This window comes from Lupinus angustifolius, chromosome LG13 (assembly GCF_001865875.1).
Source record: "Lupinus angustifolius cultivar Tanjil chromosome LG13, LupAngTanjil_v1.0, whole genome shotgun sequence".
Classification (NCBI taxonomy): domain Eukaryota; kingdom Viridiplantae; phylum Streptophyta; class Magnoliopsida; order Fabales; family Fabaceae; genus Lupinus; species Lupinus angustifolius.
In genome coordinates, this window is record NC_032021.1 from 3008375 (window position 1) to 3025248 (window position 16874).

A 16874-nucleotide genomic window follows, 5' to 3' on the forward strand; every position below is an offset into this window, starting at 1 on the left:
TTTTAAAGTTCACTCAATTTAGGGTTTTTTGGAGATAAAATATCAAAATAACTAAATATTTTTAGTAATATTATATAATTATATATTATTGTCCATTTCTCATTGTTAATTACATTTTTAAAAGAAAATTATAAAATATTCTTATATTATTATTAGTTTACCATCTCTCATCTAAATTTCATACTTCCAAACAAAGGGGAGAATTTCCTTCATTTTCCCTTCCCTTCCTCCCCCTTCTTAACCCTTTGATCCATTTCACTCATTACTCTCAAACAAAGCCTAACTCTAAGCATTTTCCATTCTCAATGATGCAAGTTTTTTTATCTTTTCTGTCAGCAAAAAATGATACCTAAGGGAAACAAAACAAAAACTCAACTAAATGATTTTTTGAAGAAAGAATGTGAATTAATGTCCTTTTCATTAATGTCATTCTTTTCACCACCATTTTCATTAATGTCCTTATTTTCACCACCATTTTCATTAATGTCATTCTTTTCTCCACTTTCTCAATGATCAGTCAACATCTCCTCTACTAAAAGAGTGTGTCACTTCATATGGTACTTCTCTAATTGATTGAAAAACATATATTTAAATTTAAAATTTAATAATAAAATATTTTTTTGACAAATGAGAACTTTCTTTACTATTATATTGATCACCACTTTCAACCAGGTTAACATCTTGATGGGTATATTTAGGAATATAAGGTTAAATATTATGCTTTATATCACCCCATGTGATAATTGAGGTGGTGCCTTAGGCCTTGTTTGGGAGTGAGGTTTAGGAGGGGAAGAGAAGAGATAGCTTTGGAAATTCTTCCCCTTGTTTGGGAGTTGGATCAAGAGGAAGGGAAGGTTTTGGAGGGTTTCTCAAACCCTCCAAAACCCTCGATGTGTCTATTTTTAAAGTTCACTCAATTTGGCGTTTTTTGGAGATAAAATATCAAAATAACTAAATATTTTTAGTAATATTATATAATTATATATTATTGTCCATTTCTCATTGTTAATTACATTTTTAAAAGAAATTTAAAAAATATTCTTATATTATTATTAGTTTACCATCCATCATCTAAATTTCATACTTCCAAACAAGGGGAGAATTTCCTTCATTTTCCCTTCCCTTCCTCCCCCTTCTTAACCTTTTGATCCATTTCACTCCTAACTCTCAAACAAAGCCTAACTCTTGGCATTTTCCATTCTCAATGATGCAGGGTTTTTTATCTTTTCTGTCAGCAAAAAATGATACCTATGAGAAACACACAAAAAAAACTCAACTAAATGATTTTTTGAAGAATGAATGTGAATTTAAAGTTGAATGTGAATTAATGTCCTTTTCATTAATGTCCTTCTTTTCACCACCATTTTCATTAATGTCATTCTTTTCACCACTTTCTCAATGATCAGTCAACATCTCCTCTACTAAAAGAGTGTGTCACTTCATATGGTACTTCTCTAATTGATTGAAAAACATATATTTAAATTTAAAATTTAATAATAACATATATTTTTGACAAATGAGAACTTTCTTTACTATTCTATTGATCACCACTTTCAACCAGGTTAACCTCTCGATGGGTATATTTAGGAATATAAGGTTAAATATTATGCTTTATATCACCCCATGTGATAATTGAGGCGGTGCCTTAGGCCTTGTTTGGGAGTGAGGTTTAGGAGAGGAAGAGAAGAGATAGCTTTGGAAATTCTTCCCCTTGTTTCAGAGTTGGATCAAGAGGAAGGGAAGGTTTTGGAGGGTTTCTCAAACCCTCCAAAACCCTCGATGTGTCTATTTTTAAAGTTCACTCAATTTGGCGTTTTTTGGAGATAAAATATCAAAATAACTAAATATTTTTAGTAATATTATATAATTATATATTATTGTCCATTTCTCATTGTTAATTACATTTTTAAAAGAAAATTATAAAATATTCTTATATTATTATTAGTTTACCATCCATCATCTAAATTTCATACTTCCAAACAAGGGGAGAATTTCCTTCATTTTCCCTTCCCTTCCTCCCCCTTCTTAACCCTTTGATCCATTTCACTCATAACTCTCAAACAAAGCCTAACTCTAAGCATTTTCCATTCTCAATGATGTAAGTTTTTTATCTTTTCTGTCAGCAAAAAATGATACCTAAGGGAAACAAAACAAAAACTCAACTAAATGATTTTTTGAAGAAAGAATGTGAATTAATGTCCTTTTCATTAATGTCATTCTTTTCACCACCATTTTCATTAATGTCCTTATTTTCACCACCATTTTCATTAATGTCATTTTTTTCTCCACTTTCTCAATGATCAGTCAACATCTCCTCTACTAAAAGAGTGTGTCACTTCATATGGTACTTCTCTAATTGATTGAAAAACATATATTTAAATTTAAAATTTAATAATAAAATATTTTTTTGACAAATGAGAACTTTCTTTACTATTCTATTGATCACCACTTTCAACCAGGTTAACCTCTCGATGGGTATATTTAGGAATATAAGGTTAAATATTATGCTTTATATCACCCCATGTGATAATTGAGGTGGTGCCTTAGGCCTTGTTTGGGAGTGAGGTTTAGGAGGGGAAGAGAAGAGATAGCTTTGGAAATTCTTCCCCTTGTTTGGGAGTTGGATCAAGAGGAAGGGAATATTTTGGAGGGTTTTTTAAACCCTCCAAAACCCTCGATGTGTCTATTTTTAAAGTTCACTCAATTTGGGGGTTTTTTGGAGATAAAATATCAAAATAACTAAATATTTTTAGTAATATTATATAATTATATATTATTGTCTATTTCTCTTTGTTAATTACATTTTTAAAAGAAAATTATAAAATATTCTTATATTATTATTAGTTTACCATCACTCATCTAAATTTCATACTTCCAAATAGAGGGGAGAATTTCCTTCATTTTCCCTTCCCTTCCTCCCCCTTCTTAACCCTTTGATCCATTTCACTCCTAACTCTCAAACAAAGCCTAACTCTTGGCATTTTCCATTCTCAATGATGCAGGGTTTTTTATCTTATCTTTTCTGTCAGCAAAAAATGATACCTGTGGGAAACAAAAAAAAAACTCAACTCAATGATTTTTTGAAGAATGAATGTGAATTTAAAGTTGAATGTGAATTAATGTCCTTTTCATTAATGTCCTTCTTTTCACCACCATTTTCATTAATGTCCTTATTTTCACCACCATTTTCATTAATGTCATTCTTTTCTCCACTTTCTCAATGATCAGTCAACATCTCCTCTACTAAAAGAGTGTGTCACTTCATATGGTACTTCTCTAATTGATTGAAAAACATATATTTAAATTTAAAATTTAATAATAAAATATTTTTTTGACAAATGAGAACTTTCTTTACTATTATATTGATCACCACTTTCAACCAGGTTAACATCTTGATGGGTATATTTAGGAATATAAGGTTAAATATTATGCTTTATATCACCCCATGTGATAATTGAGGTGGTGCCCTAGGCCTTGTTTGGGAGTGAGGTTTAGGAGGGGAAGAGAAGAGATAGCTTTGGAAATTCTTCCCCTTGTTTGGGAGTTGGATCAAGAGGAAGGGAAGGTTTTGGAGGGTTTCTCAAACCCTCCAAAACCCTCGATGTGTCTATTTTTAAAATTCACTCAATTTGAGGTTTTTTGGAGATAAAATATCAAAATAACTAAATATTTTTAGTATATTATGGAATTATATATTATTGTCTATTTCTCATTGTTAATTACATTTTTAAAAGAAAATTAAAAAATATTCTTATATTATTATTAGTTTACCATCCGTCATCTAAATTTCATACTTCCAAACACAGGGGAAAATTTCCTTCATTTTCCCTTCCATTCCTCCCCCTTCTTAACCCTTTGATCCATTTCACTCCTAACTCTCAAACAAAGCCTAACTCTTGGCATTTTCCATTCTCAATGATGCAGGGTTTTTTATCTTTTCTGTCAGCAAAAAATGATATTATTAAAATGCACAAAAAAGTGCAAAGTCAGAACATGGTTGAGAAGGTATGGGAAAATAAAACAAAAAACAATTATGACAGACAAGCTAAGAGATTTATAACCTAATTAGAGTAGGATATTACGGTCTTTCTCCTCATCCCATTGATATAAAGTCATGATTTCACCTTTACGAATTTCGTGATGTATTGAAGAGATGGAGTTGAAGATGACATCATTTTTAGATAACCAAATACACCATATTATAGTTAACCAAATGATGCTCTAGAGTTTTTGGCATTTTCTGTGCTTTGCCATGCAAATATGCATTGTGAAATGAAGTTTTGGATTTGGTGGTAAAGCGATGCTAACATCCAGCCAATTGTAAAGAATTTGCCAAATTGAAAATATGAGTCAACAAGAAGAAAAAAAATGTTAGGCAGATTCTGGGTATTCGTTGGAGAAGATCCAAAAGGTCATTCTCCTTAGGTAAGAGATACCCCCTCCTAAGAAAAGCTTCCATTGTTGGAAGTCCATCATGGAAAAGTCTCAAAGCGAATATAACCTTTAATGGAGGTTTGGATTCCTAAAGGAAATAAAGATGATGGTTGATGTGATCCCATTAATAAATATGTTTGACGAGAAACTTATAAGTTGATTTGACTGAGTAATGTTTGAATTTGTCATGAGACCATTCCCACAATTCTCGTGAGATATCGTGTAGAACAATTTTTTGAAGTTCGTCCATAAAAGTAGCTATTAATTTAAATTCATAAATACGAGGTTGTCTTATTTAAGTTAAGTTCCAATCTCATTTCCTATGAGACCATCTTCCTAAATCATTCAAGTGTGCATCCCTTAAGAAATTAAGGTTATAAAGCCTTGTATAGATCATCTTCCTAACTCATATGATACTAGTTAATAGATTATAGTATGAATACCCCACTTGACTTATTATATCTTAGAGACATCCTTAAAAAAATAGAATCAACTAATGTTAAATCATATGACAAATATGTTAAGAAAACTTGGAGAAATTTTGATGGTGGAATTAAAATTTTCCATTTAGACAAACCACTACAAATGTGAGAATGAATTATATTTCTCATTTCAACATTGGACTTTTGAAGTAAATCGATAAATAAAAACTACTATTTTACATGAAAATAGAAGCTATAAAATTATTGCAATGTTGGTTTAGGACATTCAATAAATAATAAAAATAAATTGGAATCTGCCTTGAAATAGGAATAATCATCTAGAGTTTGTTTGAGAGTTAAGTAATAAAGGAAAAGAAAATAAAAGTAAATATTTTATAAAGATGAAATACGGTTGTAAAATAACTTTTCCTACTTTTCAACTCTTCCATCCACATAATGTTGGCTCAAGAACATGCCTATGTTTTGAGTGAGTGAAATTGAGTTTGTGAGGTTTGAGCTAAGTAGAATGAAAAATGAAAAGTGAATGGGCCCGATGAAGTGAAGTGCATACAATTCAAGAGACAAGCCTAATTATGGTTGTTTGAGCCTAGCAGCCCATTTGACTAGAAATAAATTGAGGCCCATAACTTCTTCAATTTTACATAAGGAACCCTAACCAAATACACCTACAATACTCATTTTACCACACTCCAATCCAATCTTTCAATCCCACCCCAAAACACAGCAACACCTTCAGGTTCTCTTTCTAACCTTCAACCAAACTTTAATTTCGTTTTTTATGGTTTCTATTGAAAATTATTGCTGCAGTTTTTTTCTCTTCTTGTTATTCATTACTTAGTTGTTAAGTTCAAGAAATAGGATCTTATTTCTGATACTTGATATCTATTCCTGCCTTTTATATATATCTGCTAAATGTTCAGCTTGATTTTGTTAAAGGATTCACAATTAGACTAAAACTTCGCAATATGTTTTTCCTTAATGCGTATTCTTAGAGGGACTTAGGTAATAATTTAGTGAATAATTTATCATTTTTTTGGGACCATATTTTCTTGAAGTGAAGTGTTGCTTTAGTCGGGAGATAAAATGAGATTGGAGAAATGCTGGTTCTGTTCTTCAACTGTCTACCCCGGACATGGAATCCAGTTTGTTCGTAATGATGCAAAGGTAAAATAAATTACTATTGCATTATTCCCTTTAGAATTTCTATCTTATCTATGTGCTAGTTCTGTAGTGTCCATTAGCTATGTTTATGAATACATTGTTACTACTAATTGTTTTTATTACCATCTCTCGTGTCTAGAGGGTACATATATGGTGTCCCATAAACTGTGCCATCAATTGTGATTGGTCTGAGAAATGGGTAATGATTAATTTTTTAATTTAAAAACATTTTTTCAACCAATCATAGGCACATGGTATATGCAGTGGTACAATTCGTGGGACAGCAGATGTGCTCCCATTTATGTTGTAGTATTGCAGATGTTGAGAAGGAATTGAAAGTTGGTTGAGTTGTCTATAGATGAGGAAAGATTTGTAGGAACTAGTTTTACTAGGATGTGTTGTAAGATATTTAAACCCCTTATGCAGCTTTTAAAGTGCAATTAGTATCATCTGGGGCTATTTGTATTGTCACCATTATATATTAATCTGAGTTTTTATGCATGTAAGCTGAAGTGTATGAAGTACAAGTAATTTACATTATAGTTTGAGATTTTAGCGTTCTTGCTTATTCTCTCATGGTGTAGAGCTGGGTTCATTAGTTTTGTCTCGGGCTTGATTTGATTGCGTAGGATATCAAGTTCACCAATTATTATCATTATCATCATAATTATTATTATTTGAGTAAATACTCATTTTAGTTCCTCATATTTTCGACCTTCTCAATTTAGTCCTTCAAAAAAAAAGAAAAGATCTAAAATGGTCCCAAAAAATTTCAAATGTGGGTCAAATGAGTCCTTTTTGGATCAAATTAGTCCCTACCAAGTGTTGTAAAATATGTTAAAAATGACTAATTTGACTCACATTTGACATTTTTGGAGACCATCTTAGGTCTTCTTTTTTGAAGCACTAAACTAGTAAGGTTGAAAAATATGAGAGACTAAAATGAGTATTTATTATTATTATTATTAGTATTATTATTTAATTTTCATAACTAACTGGTAGGCCAAACCGCCAAATTTTAATTCTTCATTTATTCTAGGCTTTACAATGTTTTTATCATGCCATCAATTAGTTGGTCATTTTGGTTTCTTGGATAGTCATGCCATTAATTAGTATGACATGTGTCACATGTTGGTGTTTGCCACATCATTTCTAGGACTTGAACCAAACTTTTAGAATATTTAAGGATCAAATCCCAAAAAGTAAATTATAGGGACTAAAACCAAAATTCAATATATTTCAAGAGACCGAAAACATATTTAAGCAGTTATTTTATTCTGTATAAAACATACTAAATGCTTTAGTATAGCAACTGGTTTTTTATAGTCAACGATTTCACTTTACATGGCATGTGTACTTAGGTTTCTGACAACTGTTCTTGCAGATTTTTCGATTTTGTAGATCTAAATGCCACAAGAACTTTAAAATGAAGAGAAACCCTCGGAAAGTAAAATGGACCAAGGCATATAGGCGGGTGCATGGAAAGGATATGACACAGGTAAATTAATTTCTCCATTTTGTCTTGGTCTTATATGTCTATTGTTCACTCAGGGTTTGGAGAAGCTCAGCAAAATTGTATGTCGTTTTAGGATTCGACCTTTGAGTTTGAGAGAAAGCGAAACAGGCCTGAGAGATATGACAGGAATCTTGCTGAGAATGTTCTTAAGGCCATTCCAAAGATTGATAAGATCAGAGTCCGCAGGGAGGAGGATCACCATAAGAATAGGTAAGTCTTGGGTTCCATTGTATTCATATTGAAATCTCTACAAGATTTTTCTTTTTGTTCTCCGCTAACATTTGTCAAACCTCTCATTGTCTAGGATGAAAGGCAAGAAGCAAAAGCTGCGTATGGAGGCAGCGCGGGAGTTGGAGCAGGGCATCAGTTTGGTCAAAGCTCCTTCTGTTCTTCAACAGGATCAGTCTCTCACATTACCGAAGATCGTGGTCAATGTTTCCCAACAACAATCAGAAAGCCGCATGGAAGAGTGATAATGCCACACTTTTTGTTTTTATTTTTTTCAGTTTGATGGGATAAAGGTTTGGTTGTTGCTGTAGTTTGGTGTATGTGGCAGGCATTGGTCTAGAGGGCTTGTAAGGCTCCAATTACAAGTTTATTTGTTGCCAGTGTAATATCAGTTATGTGATTTTGAAACAAGTTTTGGCCTTCAAGAATGTTAGTGATGTTGTCGATGAACAATGATTCTATGAGATAGTTAACTATGTCAGACAAAGCAAAATCAGAAAGACGTTCTCAGACATGAATTTTCTTTTAACATGACATGTTAGTTTTTTATATTTAATTATATTTTTTATGGAACAATTCTAGACTTGATGATAGTTATATGATCATATTATAGGTTTCTTTATTCTCTTATAAGTAGTGCACATTACATCTGGAATGAAATATGACAAATTTAGTGTTTATTTTATGTTATTAGTTTATTCTTTTTCTTAGGAGTGGGATGATTTTAAGGAGCCTCTTGGAGGAAGAAATGATTTTTTTACACTTAGTTTTAGGATAAAAGTGTCATTACAAATAAGGGTGGAAATATGTCAGATCGTCTATCAGGGACCAGACTCAGGCTTTCTAAAAAGCCTATTTAGCTTAACAGGTTAGACTTTAGGTCACCTAAAAGGCTTATTAAACCTAACTGACTAACCTATTTTTTTATATTACATAAAAATGTTGAAATTATACTATTTTAATATTAGTAGTACCATTATAAAACTTTACATGCTCATAATTTATAAAAATGTTTAAGGCAAATATGTAACTTGTTTCTATTCTTAATTGCAAATATAATTTATTTAAGGAATTATAGTATTATAATAGTACTATCAACAAATTATAATCTATTTAAGAAATTATAGTATAGTAATAATAAAGTTATAAGCCGGTGAGATAGAGCTTTGGTTATTGGACACGTGTCATTCACTTGGCATCTCCCTCCATTGAGATAGATAAACAAAAAATGAACAGAAACCATATTTGAAACAGTAGCAGAAGAGGCAACAAAGCCAGAAATGATTTTGCTGTTAAGACCTTCTTTATCTTCTTCTCCATGTGTTAGTGATCACAGAAACAAAACCTTCTTCCCTCTCCGTACCACTCGCCACGTCTCCATTCGATGCTCTTCAACCGTGCAAGAGATAGACAACTCCGAAAAGGAGCTCCGTTCTTCTTCGCTTACATTCCCGCCACTCAGGGCGGCGAAGAGGGTGGTTCTGGTGAGACACGGCCAGAGCACATGGAACGCTGAAGGCAGAATCCAAGGTAGTTCCGATTTCTCTGTTCTCACTAATAAAGGCCTATCTCAGGCTGAGATTTCCCGCCAAATGCTCATCAATGACCGTTTCGATGCTTGTTTTGCCAGGTTCCAATTTCTATATCCTCATTCTTCCTTCAACTTATAATCAATTCAATTGAATATAATAATTTGCTTCTATTGTGACGCCAAATCACACTTGTCACAACTGGTGAGCTAAGAAGCACTGATATTATAACAAGGGCACAAGAACGAGTCATAATTTTAAAAATATAGGACATTACACGGCTCATGCAAGATATAAATTAATATGAACTTATGAATCCAACATTAAATTACTAATCTTAAATTAGATGCAAGGAATAATGCTTTCAAGGTTTGAAAACGTCTTGGAAACAAGGAATTGGTTCGGTGGTGAAAGGTTACGATGAATCCCCAAGTATTTTACAATGTCAAAGGCCAATGTTTGGTCCCGAGAGCGATACTTGCTGGGAGAGGTAACACATATCCTAAAGGGAAAGGTGGGGAGATATTCTTGGTTAACAAAAGAAAGTTAGAATATGTCATTGAAAACAAAATAACAAGCTAATATTTCTTTAATTATTGTGGAATTTCTATCTACAATGGTATATAAATTAAAAAACTAAATCTAAAATTGTTTAGTATAGTTAGGAATATTTGTGAAGTGTTTGATATGAATACATGTTGGATACAAACACAACTATTTTAAAATGTCCCACTTCATAGTTGGCTAGAGTAGACTACTTCTGCTAAGTTTGTCTGTAGTTTGGTTAGTTAGTTGAGTCATGTCTCATTAGAGATGCACCTGTGAATTGTGATTAGTTACTTTCTTCAAACTATATGAACTTATGTATTAGCCTTGTGTGATGTATGATGTATCACATGCTTTTACACATCTAGTAAATTTCAATTTTCCTTTTCTTGCTTTGGCTCATGCAATGTTTCAAACATGTGATCTGGGATCTGGTGTGTTTGATCTAGTCCCTTGGCACGGTCGAAAAGAACGGCGGAAATCATATGGGGAGCCCGTGAAGAGCAAATAATTCCGGAGTACGATTTGAGGGAAATCGATTTGTACTCATTCCAAGTATGGCTATGCTTTGTATCCTCTATTTTTATGTGGAGAGTAAAACCCTATTTTAGTCCCCAAAGATGCACTCGTTATCAGTTTAGTTCCTTATAGATTAACTTTATGAATTTCATCCCTCAAAAGTTCAAAATTCCAAAATTTTAGTCCCTCCATCAAGTTTAGTCTACATTATGGGCATTGCTCCGGTGTCCATCTAGATATGGTATATAGGGTGAGTAATCTACCATGCCATTGGATACTGATTATATTTAGTAAAATTCTGAACTTGTAATATGAAATTAGCATTCAATAAATGTTTGCCAACTCACCCTGGGTGCCATAGCTACCAAGATATGATAACACCTTACAAAAATTGCTCACCTTCATTGTTTGGATGGAAATTAAGCTTTTTTTTAGTATTCACACTTTGAGAGATCAATTTGATAAAATTAATCTGTCAGGGTCCAAATCAATAAGGCGTGTATCTTTTAGGTACTAAATTTTGATGAGGTATGGCTTGGAGTGTCTTGTTTTGTTTTTTGTTGCTTTATTTTAGGGCCTTTTGAAGCATGAGGGACAAGAAAGGTTTGGCTCTGCTTTTCGTCAATGGCAAGTAGATGCTGTGAATTTCGTCATTGATGGTCATTATCCAGTGAGAGAGTTGTGGGAACGTGCTAGAAGCTGCTGGCCTAAAATATTAGCCCATGATAGCAGGTCTGTTCTTGTGGTTGCACACAATGCTGTTAATCAAGCTCTTATTGCTTCAGCGATTGGTAATTGTTTCTCCCTCTTAAGCAAATCTTGACGATGAAAAAACTGAAATTTCATCAACTGGAATACTGTGCTCTGCTCATCTTTTCTTCTCCCTTAGGTTTGGGACCAGAGTATTTCAGAAGCTTACTTCAGAGCAATTGTGGTGTAAGTGTGCTTGATTTCATCCCAAGATCTGAGGGTGGGTCTCCACATATTTGCCTTAACCGCTTGAATCAGGTATATGGTACATTTACTGGGTTAAAAATTGAAATATCATCTACTCTTATACTTGAATTTAAAATACATGGATTGAAGAGTCACATAACTGGTTAGTTGAGTCTGGACATGACATTGACTTCATTATCCATGTGTCAGCTTCAAATAATAAGCTGATGTGATTTCTACACCATCAGATCGTCTTATTTCCTCTTTGTAAAGCAAAAGTTGTTTTATTTAACTTGATTACAATATGCACAACATCATAGCAGTATATAGACTTTTCTCTAAAAAGAATTGAACTATTGATGCAGACCCCTGGTTCACCTATTGCTGATGAGAAGTCTGGAGGTAGAGAAACAAACAAGCGAATAATACTTGTTTGTCATGGATCTACTTTGAGCAATACAGAGGTATGAGGCAATGGCTAAAATATATTTTTGATCACATATAACTGGTCAAAAGGGTAATCAGAAAACATTCTAAAATTTGAGTTTCTTATCTATTCCCATTTCTCTGAAAATTGTAGCTGATATTTTGAGTGATACTCTATCCTTTTTGGGCTATTACTTTCCTACTACTAGTAGCATGATGAAGTGCATTTCTACAAACCCCAAGTAACAATAGTTTAAATATAAGTAATTTATTCATCAAGTGTTCTTGGCCTCTTACAGCTCATTCTATCATCCAATGGAACTTAAGATTTTTTTTTACTAGACTGGCAATTATGTTAGGTGTTCAAAAAATAAAACCTTAAATTCAAGCAAGTGGTTGTTCTATTTTGTGTGGTTGCGACTCTTCAATTGTTTTTCAGTGTGTTCTTTTTCTCTTTTCCTTATTAAGTTATCAAAAATATTATTGCTCTAAAATCTGCGCTAGGCTTGAAAGTTCTTTTAAGGTTTATTTGAAATGTTTTCCTGACAGTTTTGTGAACAAATTATCCCATGTCGAGCAGGATGGTTTTTCTTTTGCTGGTGATCGACCACTGGACATGCTTGGTGTTATACAGGTACAGCATCCAGTCACAGGAATAAGTATGCAGAATTTATTTTATCTAACAGTTGGCATATATAACAGTCCCAGAAATCTGCGGAGCTACTTCTTGACTTGAAAGTGAATTCCATTATTAGCAGTCCTAATAAAGCTTGTGTGGAGACAGCAATGGCCATCTCCAAGGTAAGCTGTTTGGTACTTTTCAATTAGTTTAAAATTACTAAATTCATAGTTCCTATTCTAATCGATTAATTGAAAGCATTTGCATATACTTTGGTTTTGATATATATTGAATTGTATGCCTGAACTAGAGAATTATGGTTTCAATTGCTGTTCATTGTTGTTTGCCTCTAATTAAATGGTCAGACATGATTTTAGGTACAAGAAGCTGCAGATTGCTTGGGTGCTGACTGTGTGCCACGCCATGTTGAGTTGAAGCAGATCGGAAACCTTGATATTGAAACAATCTTTCAGCAATCCAAAATGGCAAGCAACTTACAGCTTAAATGTCCCTGAGTGCAGAAGCATGAATCAGTCATTCATAAACTATTTTCTTTTAGGAGTCATACTACTAGTTGGTGAAGTATTCCGCGTACTATGATTATATCAACAAAACAATGATCATAAGAATTTTCTGCTACCAATCAATGATATTGATAAAAAAGTTTAACAGTATTGAAATGTAGAATGAGTGTGAGCCTCGACACAATGGTAAAGTTGTTACTTAGTGATCAAGAGGTCATAAGTTCAAATCCTGGAAAAAAACTTCTCTATTTAAGGGGTAAGGCTGTTTACGTTTACCATTCCCAAACCTCACTAGGTGTGAGCCAGTGCACTGGGCTGCCTTATAATATTGAAAGGTAGAAGAATATTAGGACCATCTCAGTATACTAAGTAGTATTTAGAGGAGCAAAAGGTTTTACCAAATATTTGTTACTAATAACTATTTCTATTGTTGATTTTCATTTTTCTAGTGTTCATAAATAATACGGCTTGGTGGACAATTTATGACTACCCTCTGTCCTGTCTAAACCTTCTTTATTTATTGCAGGATATATCCAGTTTTCCAACTATTCAGTCTGGTTGGTTAAATAGAATTGAGGATGTATTGAAGACAACATTATGGGATCAATCTAAAAAAATCTGGCAATCCGTGTTGGATGAAATTTCTGATGAATCTAGCACAGATGTTGCAGTTGTAGTTGGTCATCCTGCAATCCACATAGCATTATTGGGACACTGCCTTAATTTGACGAAAGAATGGTTCGGATCATTTCATCTTGATGCTGGGAGCATTAGTGTCCTTGACTTCCCTGAGGGACCTAAAGGAGGAGGTGTTGTCAGGTGCATAAATTATACTGCACATTTGGGGAGATGGTCCATCCCTATTACAAGATCGGCAGAGGATGGTGAATAGTTTTAAGTGTGAAGTATGATCCTTTTATTACCTTGAAATGATACCTAGCACCCAATTCTAGAGTTTCAGATGTTCAACATGATCACAATTGTTTAAATTTTAAAGCAAGGTCAGTAAAAATGAAATCTTAGACTCTTAGTCCTATTCAGGGGAAGTGACTTGTGAAGGGACAGTGTTGTTTATAGTACCATATCAATGCACATATTACTTGAAGATATAGTTTTTACTTAGTGTGTTGTGTGCAGATTCATCACTCCAATTATCCACGATCACTGTCACTTCTGTTTTTCTCTTCTAATATTGGTGCTATAGACTGTTTGATGATTGCTGGTTATGTTCCCTTCGTGTTCCTTTGTTAGAAATCACGGGTAAGTACCCTAATCACATGTTAATATCCTCCTGACAAGCGTATAACTAAAGAAATGCTTAGTAGTATTTATTACTGAAAGCAGAAAAGGATCATTTGGTTCTGTTCTGCTCCAAACTTTTAACTTTTCTATATAACATAGACATCATATGTCTAATATGTAGACATGTATTTAAATTAGTTTTCTAAATTAAGTTCCTGGCCGCTTGGTAGTTAGTTTGCTACCTGCCCTCTTAGTATGATTTGAGAATGAGAGAAGAAGAGAGGGAAGTGAGAACCGTGAAGAATGGAGAAGAAGAAGGTGTTCTCGTGAGAAAGAGAGAGAAGGAGAAAAGAGAAAATGCAAGAGAGAGAAAGAATATTATCTTTTTCTTTATTTGATATTTGAAAAGGTAAATACAAAAGGAGCAAGAGCTCTTTACTTATAGCAAACCAGAAAACTAAAAGAAGTCAAATCATTGAAAAAATAAAAGAAGTCAGATACATTTTAACTAAAACAGTTACAAAATAGTTAAAATGAACTACTCTAGTCAGGAGAGGTTCTGTATAGACACATGTAAGGCACACTACCCTTAATGGATTGACTGGGTAGTTTATTAATGAGATAGACAGCAGTGTCAAAAGCATACTCCCAATAAGTCAAAGGAAGAGAAGCTTGGGCAAGCAACGTTCACCCAATCTCTACAATATGTCGATGTTTCCTTTCAATAACACCATTTTGATGATGAGTATGAGGACAAATAACTCTGTGATGAATACCGAGAGTGCTTAGGAGGAAAGCAAATGGACGAAATTCCCCACCCCAATCAGTCTGAACAGATTTCAAAACTCCCTTAAATTGAACCCCAATCATAGTATGAAATTGTTTGAAAAGAGTAAGAGCTTCAGACTTTTGTTTAAGAAGAAACATCCAAGTATATCTAGTGCAAGAATCAACAATAGACATATAATATTTGTACCCGAAAATCGACATAATCGGAGCTGGCTCCGAAAGATCAACAAACACTAACTCAAAGAGAGTGGAATAAACCGTGTGGGAGGGTTGTGAAGGTAAACAATGTGACTTACCTAGAGCACAAGCATTACAAACATCAGTGGTACTTTTATTTATGAGAGGCAGTTTACAGTGTTTCAAAATATGTTGTACAACTTCTTTATGTGGGTGTCCTAAACGAGAATGTCATAACAAGTACAAATTTTCATTTCTAGAATGTGTATGAGTAGAAGAAACAGAAAAATTACAACTCGAAGTTATATTGGGGCTAGTAGAAACCGAAACAAAACTGGACAAGGAGGCTGGAAACTGAAGATTAGTGAAGACATACAACCCTTCAGGACCGAGAGTTCCTTCTAGAAGTAAGGTTCCATCAACCTGAGATTTCACACAACAATAGTGTGAATGAAACTCAATAAACAACATTATCTCTGGCAAATTGACTAACACTAAAAATGTTTTTGGTTATAGAAGGAACCAAAAGTAAATTTTTAAGAGTGAGGACTCGAGACGAATCATAAGGAGAGTTAAACTCAGAGTCCCCAATACCTATAATAGGAGCACTAGAACCATTACTCATAAATATATTGTCTGATCCACGAAGGCCAGCAGCGTGCATCAAATTAGAAGAATCTAAGGTAATGTGATGTGTAGCTCCAGAATTAGGGTACCACAATTGGGAATTGTATGCTTGTGGTTCAACCGTAATCGAAAGATGATGAGGACTAGGCTGTCCTTGTGTAGGATGGAATGAATCAGCATACGAATGAGCAGATGACATAGGTGCTGGTCCCAAAGCAGAAGGTTGATGAAATCCTAAATGAGCCATAGGAGGGTTATTATTGTTATAATGCCCTATAGGCTGATGCTGAAACTAGGAATGAGCAAAAGGGCGCATAACAGGAGCAGAAAACGGTGGAGCAAACTGAGCAGAAGAGGAGACAACTGTGACTGCATTACTAAATCAAACCTGTACCAGCATTGCAAAGCCTCATGACCAGCCTTGTAGCAAAGTTGGTAGCGAACAGAGCCACCTCTACCACATCCAAAATGACCTCCTCTGCCACGACCAAAGTAGCTGCCACAACCTCGACCAAAAGGAAGAACAACAGGGTGGTACATCTCTGTTGTCCCTACAGGTTCTATCCCCACTCGAGTAGAAAAACCAGAATTGTTATTGTACAAGCCGTGTCGAGACTGATGCTGGCCAGCAGCGAAGAACTTGGGAGATGACCGAGCAACATTCACAGAAAAAACTTCTTGCATTGACGGATGTGTAACGCCCCGAAAAATACTTCTCAAAAATATTGCGGAAAAATGGGTAAATTTTTTTTTTCTTTGGATAAAGAGATTGCATAAAATTGTTTCCTTTTTAAAACCTTCCTTTTCCGGGACATCACTTTAAGTAACTCAAATGCGGAAAATCAACTTATCATTATCGAATGATAACTTAACCTTATTCACAATTTCCTGAATAACACAATGCATATAAACGGTTAAGTCATCTTTAGTTCATACAAACTAAATCATCAAAGGCGGAACTACATCGCCATTAACATATACAAAATCCAAAAAGAAAGGGCGAAAATATTAATCATCGCCCACAGACACTAAACAAAGACATGAACAAGCTGAAGCCGTCCTTGTTTCAAAAGTCACAAAATGATAACCAACTCCTAGTGGCTAACTCCAAAGCTAGGGTATTGCCTCTTCCTCAATTCCTCATGCCCCCTCCTGGAA

At 34.0% G+C, this 16874-nt stretch overlaps 2 protein-coding genes across 3 annotated transcripts; both read left to right on the plus strand.

The window, feature by feature from the left end:
- On the plus strand, positions 5523 to 8309 carry LOC109363335 (probable ribosome biogenesis protein RLP24). 2 transcript variants are annotated; one of them, XM_019609568.1, is made up of 6 exons: positions 5523 to 5613; positions 5933 to 6041; positions 7423 to 7536; positions 7628 to 7764; positions 7859 to 8056; positions 8091 to 8309. In XM_019609568.1, the coding sequence occupies exons 2-5, from the start codon at positions 5961 to 5963 to the stop codon at positions 8025 to 8027; spliced, it is 501 nt and encodes a 166-aa protein (XP_019465113.1). In that variant the 5' UTR covers positions 5523 to 5613; positions 5933 to 5960; the 3' UTR covers positions 8028 to 8056; positions 8091 to 8309. The 2 variants fall into 2 exon arrangements, with proteins under 2 accessions (XP_019465113.1, XP_019465114.1); XM_019609569.1 differs by lacking the exon at positions 8091 to 8309 and having other exon boundaries at positions 5562 to 5613; positions 5938 to 6041; positions 7859 to 8083.
- LOC109325813 (probable 2-carboxy-D-arabinitol-1-phosphatase) lies at positions 9017 to 14097 on the plus strand. Its single transcript, XM_019558387.1, has 9 exons — positions 9017 to 9412; positions 10307 to 10412; positions 10951 to 11167; positions 11266 to 11384; positions 11678 to 11776; positions 12319 to 12372; positions 12441 to 12539; positions 12735 to 12842; positions 13408 to 14097. The coding sequence occupies exons 1-9, from the start codon at positions 9063 to 9065 to the stop codon at positions 13771 to 13773; spliced, it is 1518 nt and encodes a 505-aa protein (XP_019413932.1). The 5' UTR covers positions 9017 to 9062; the 3' UTR covers positions 13774 to 14097.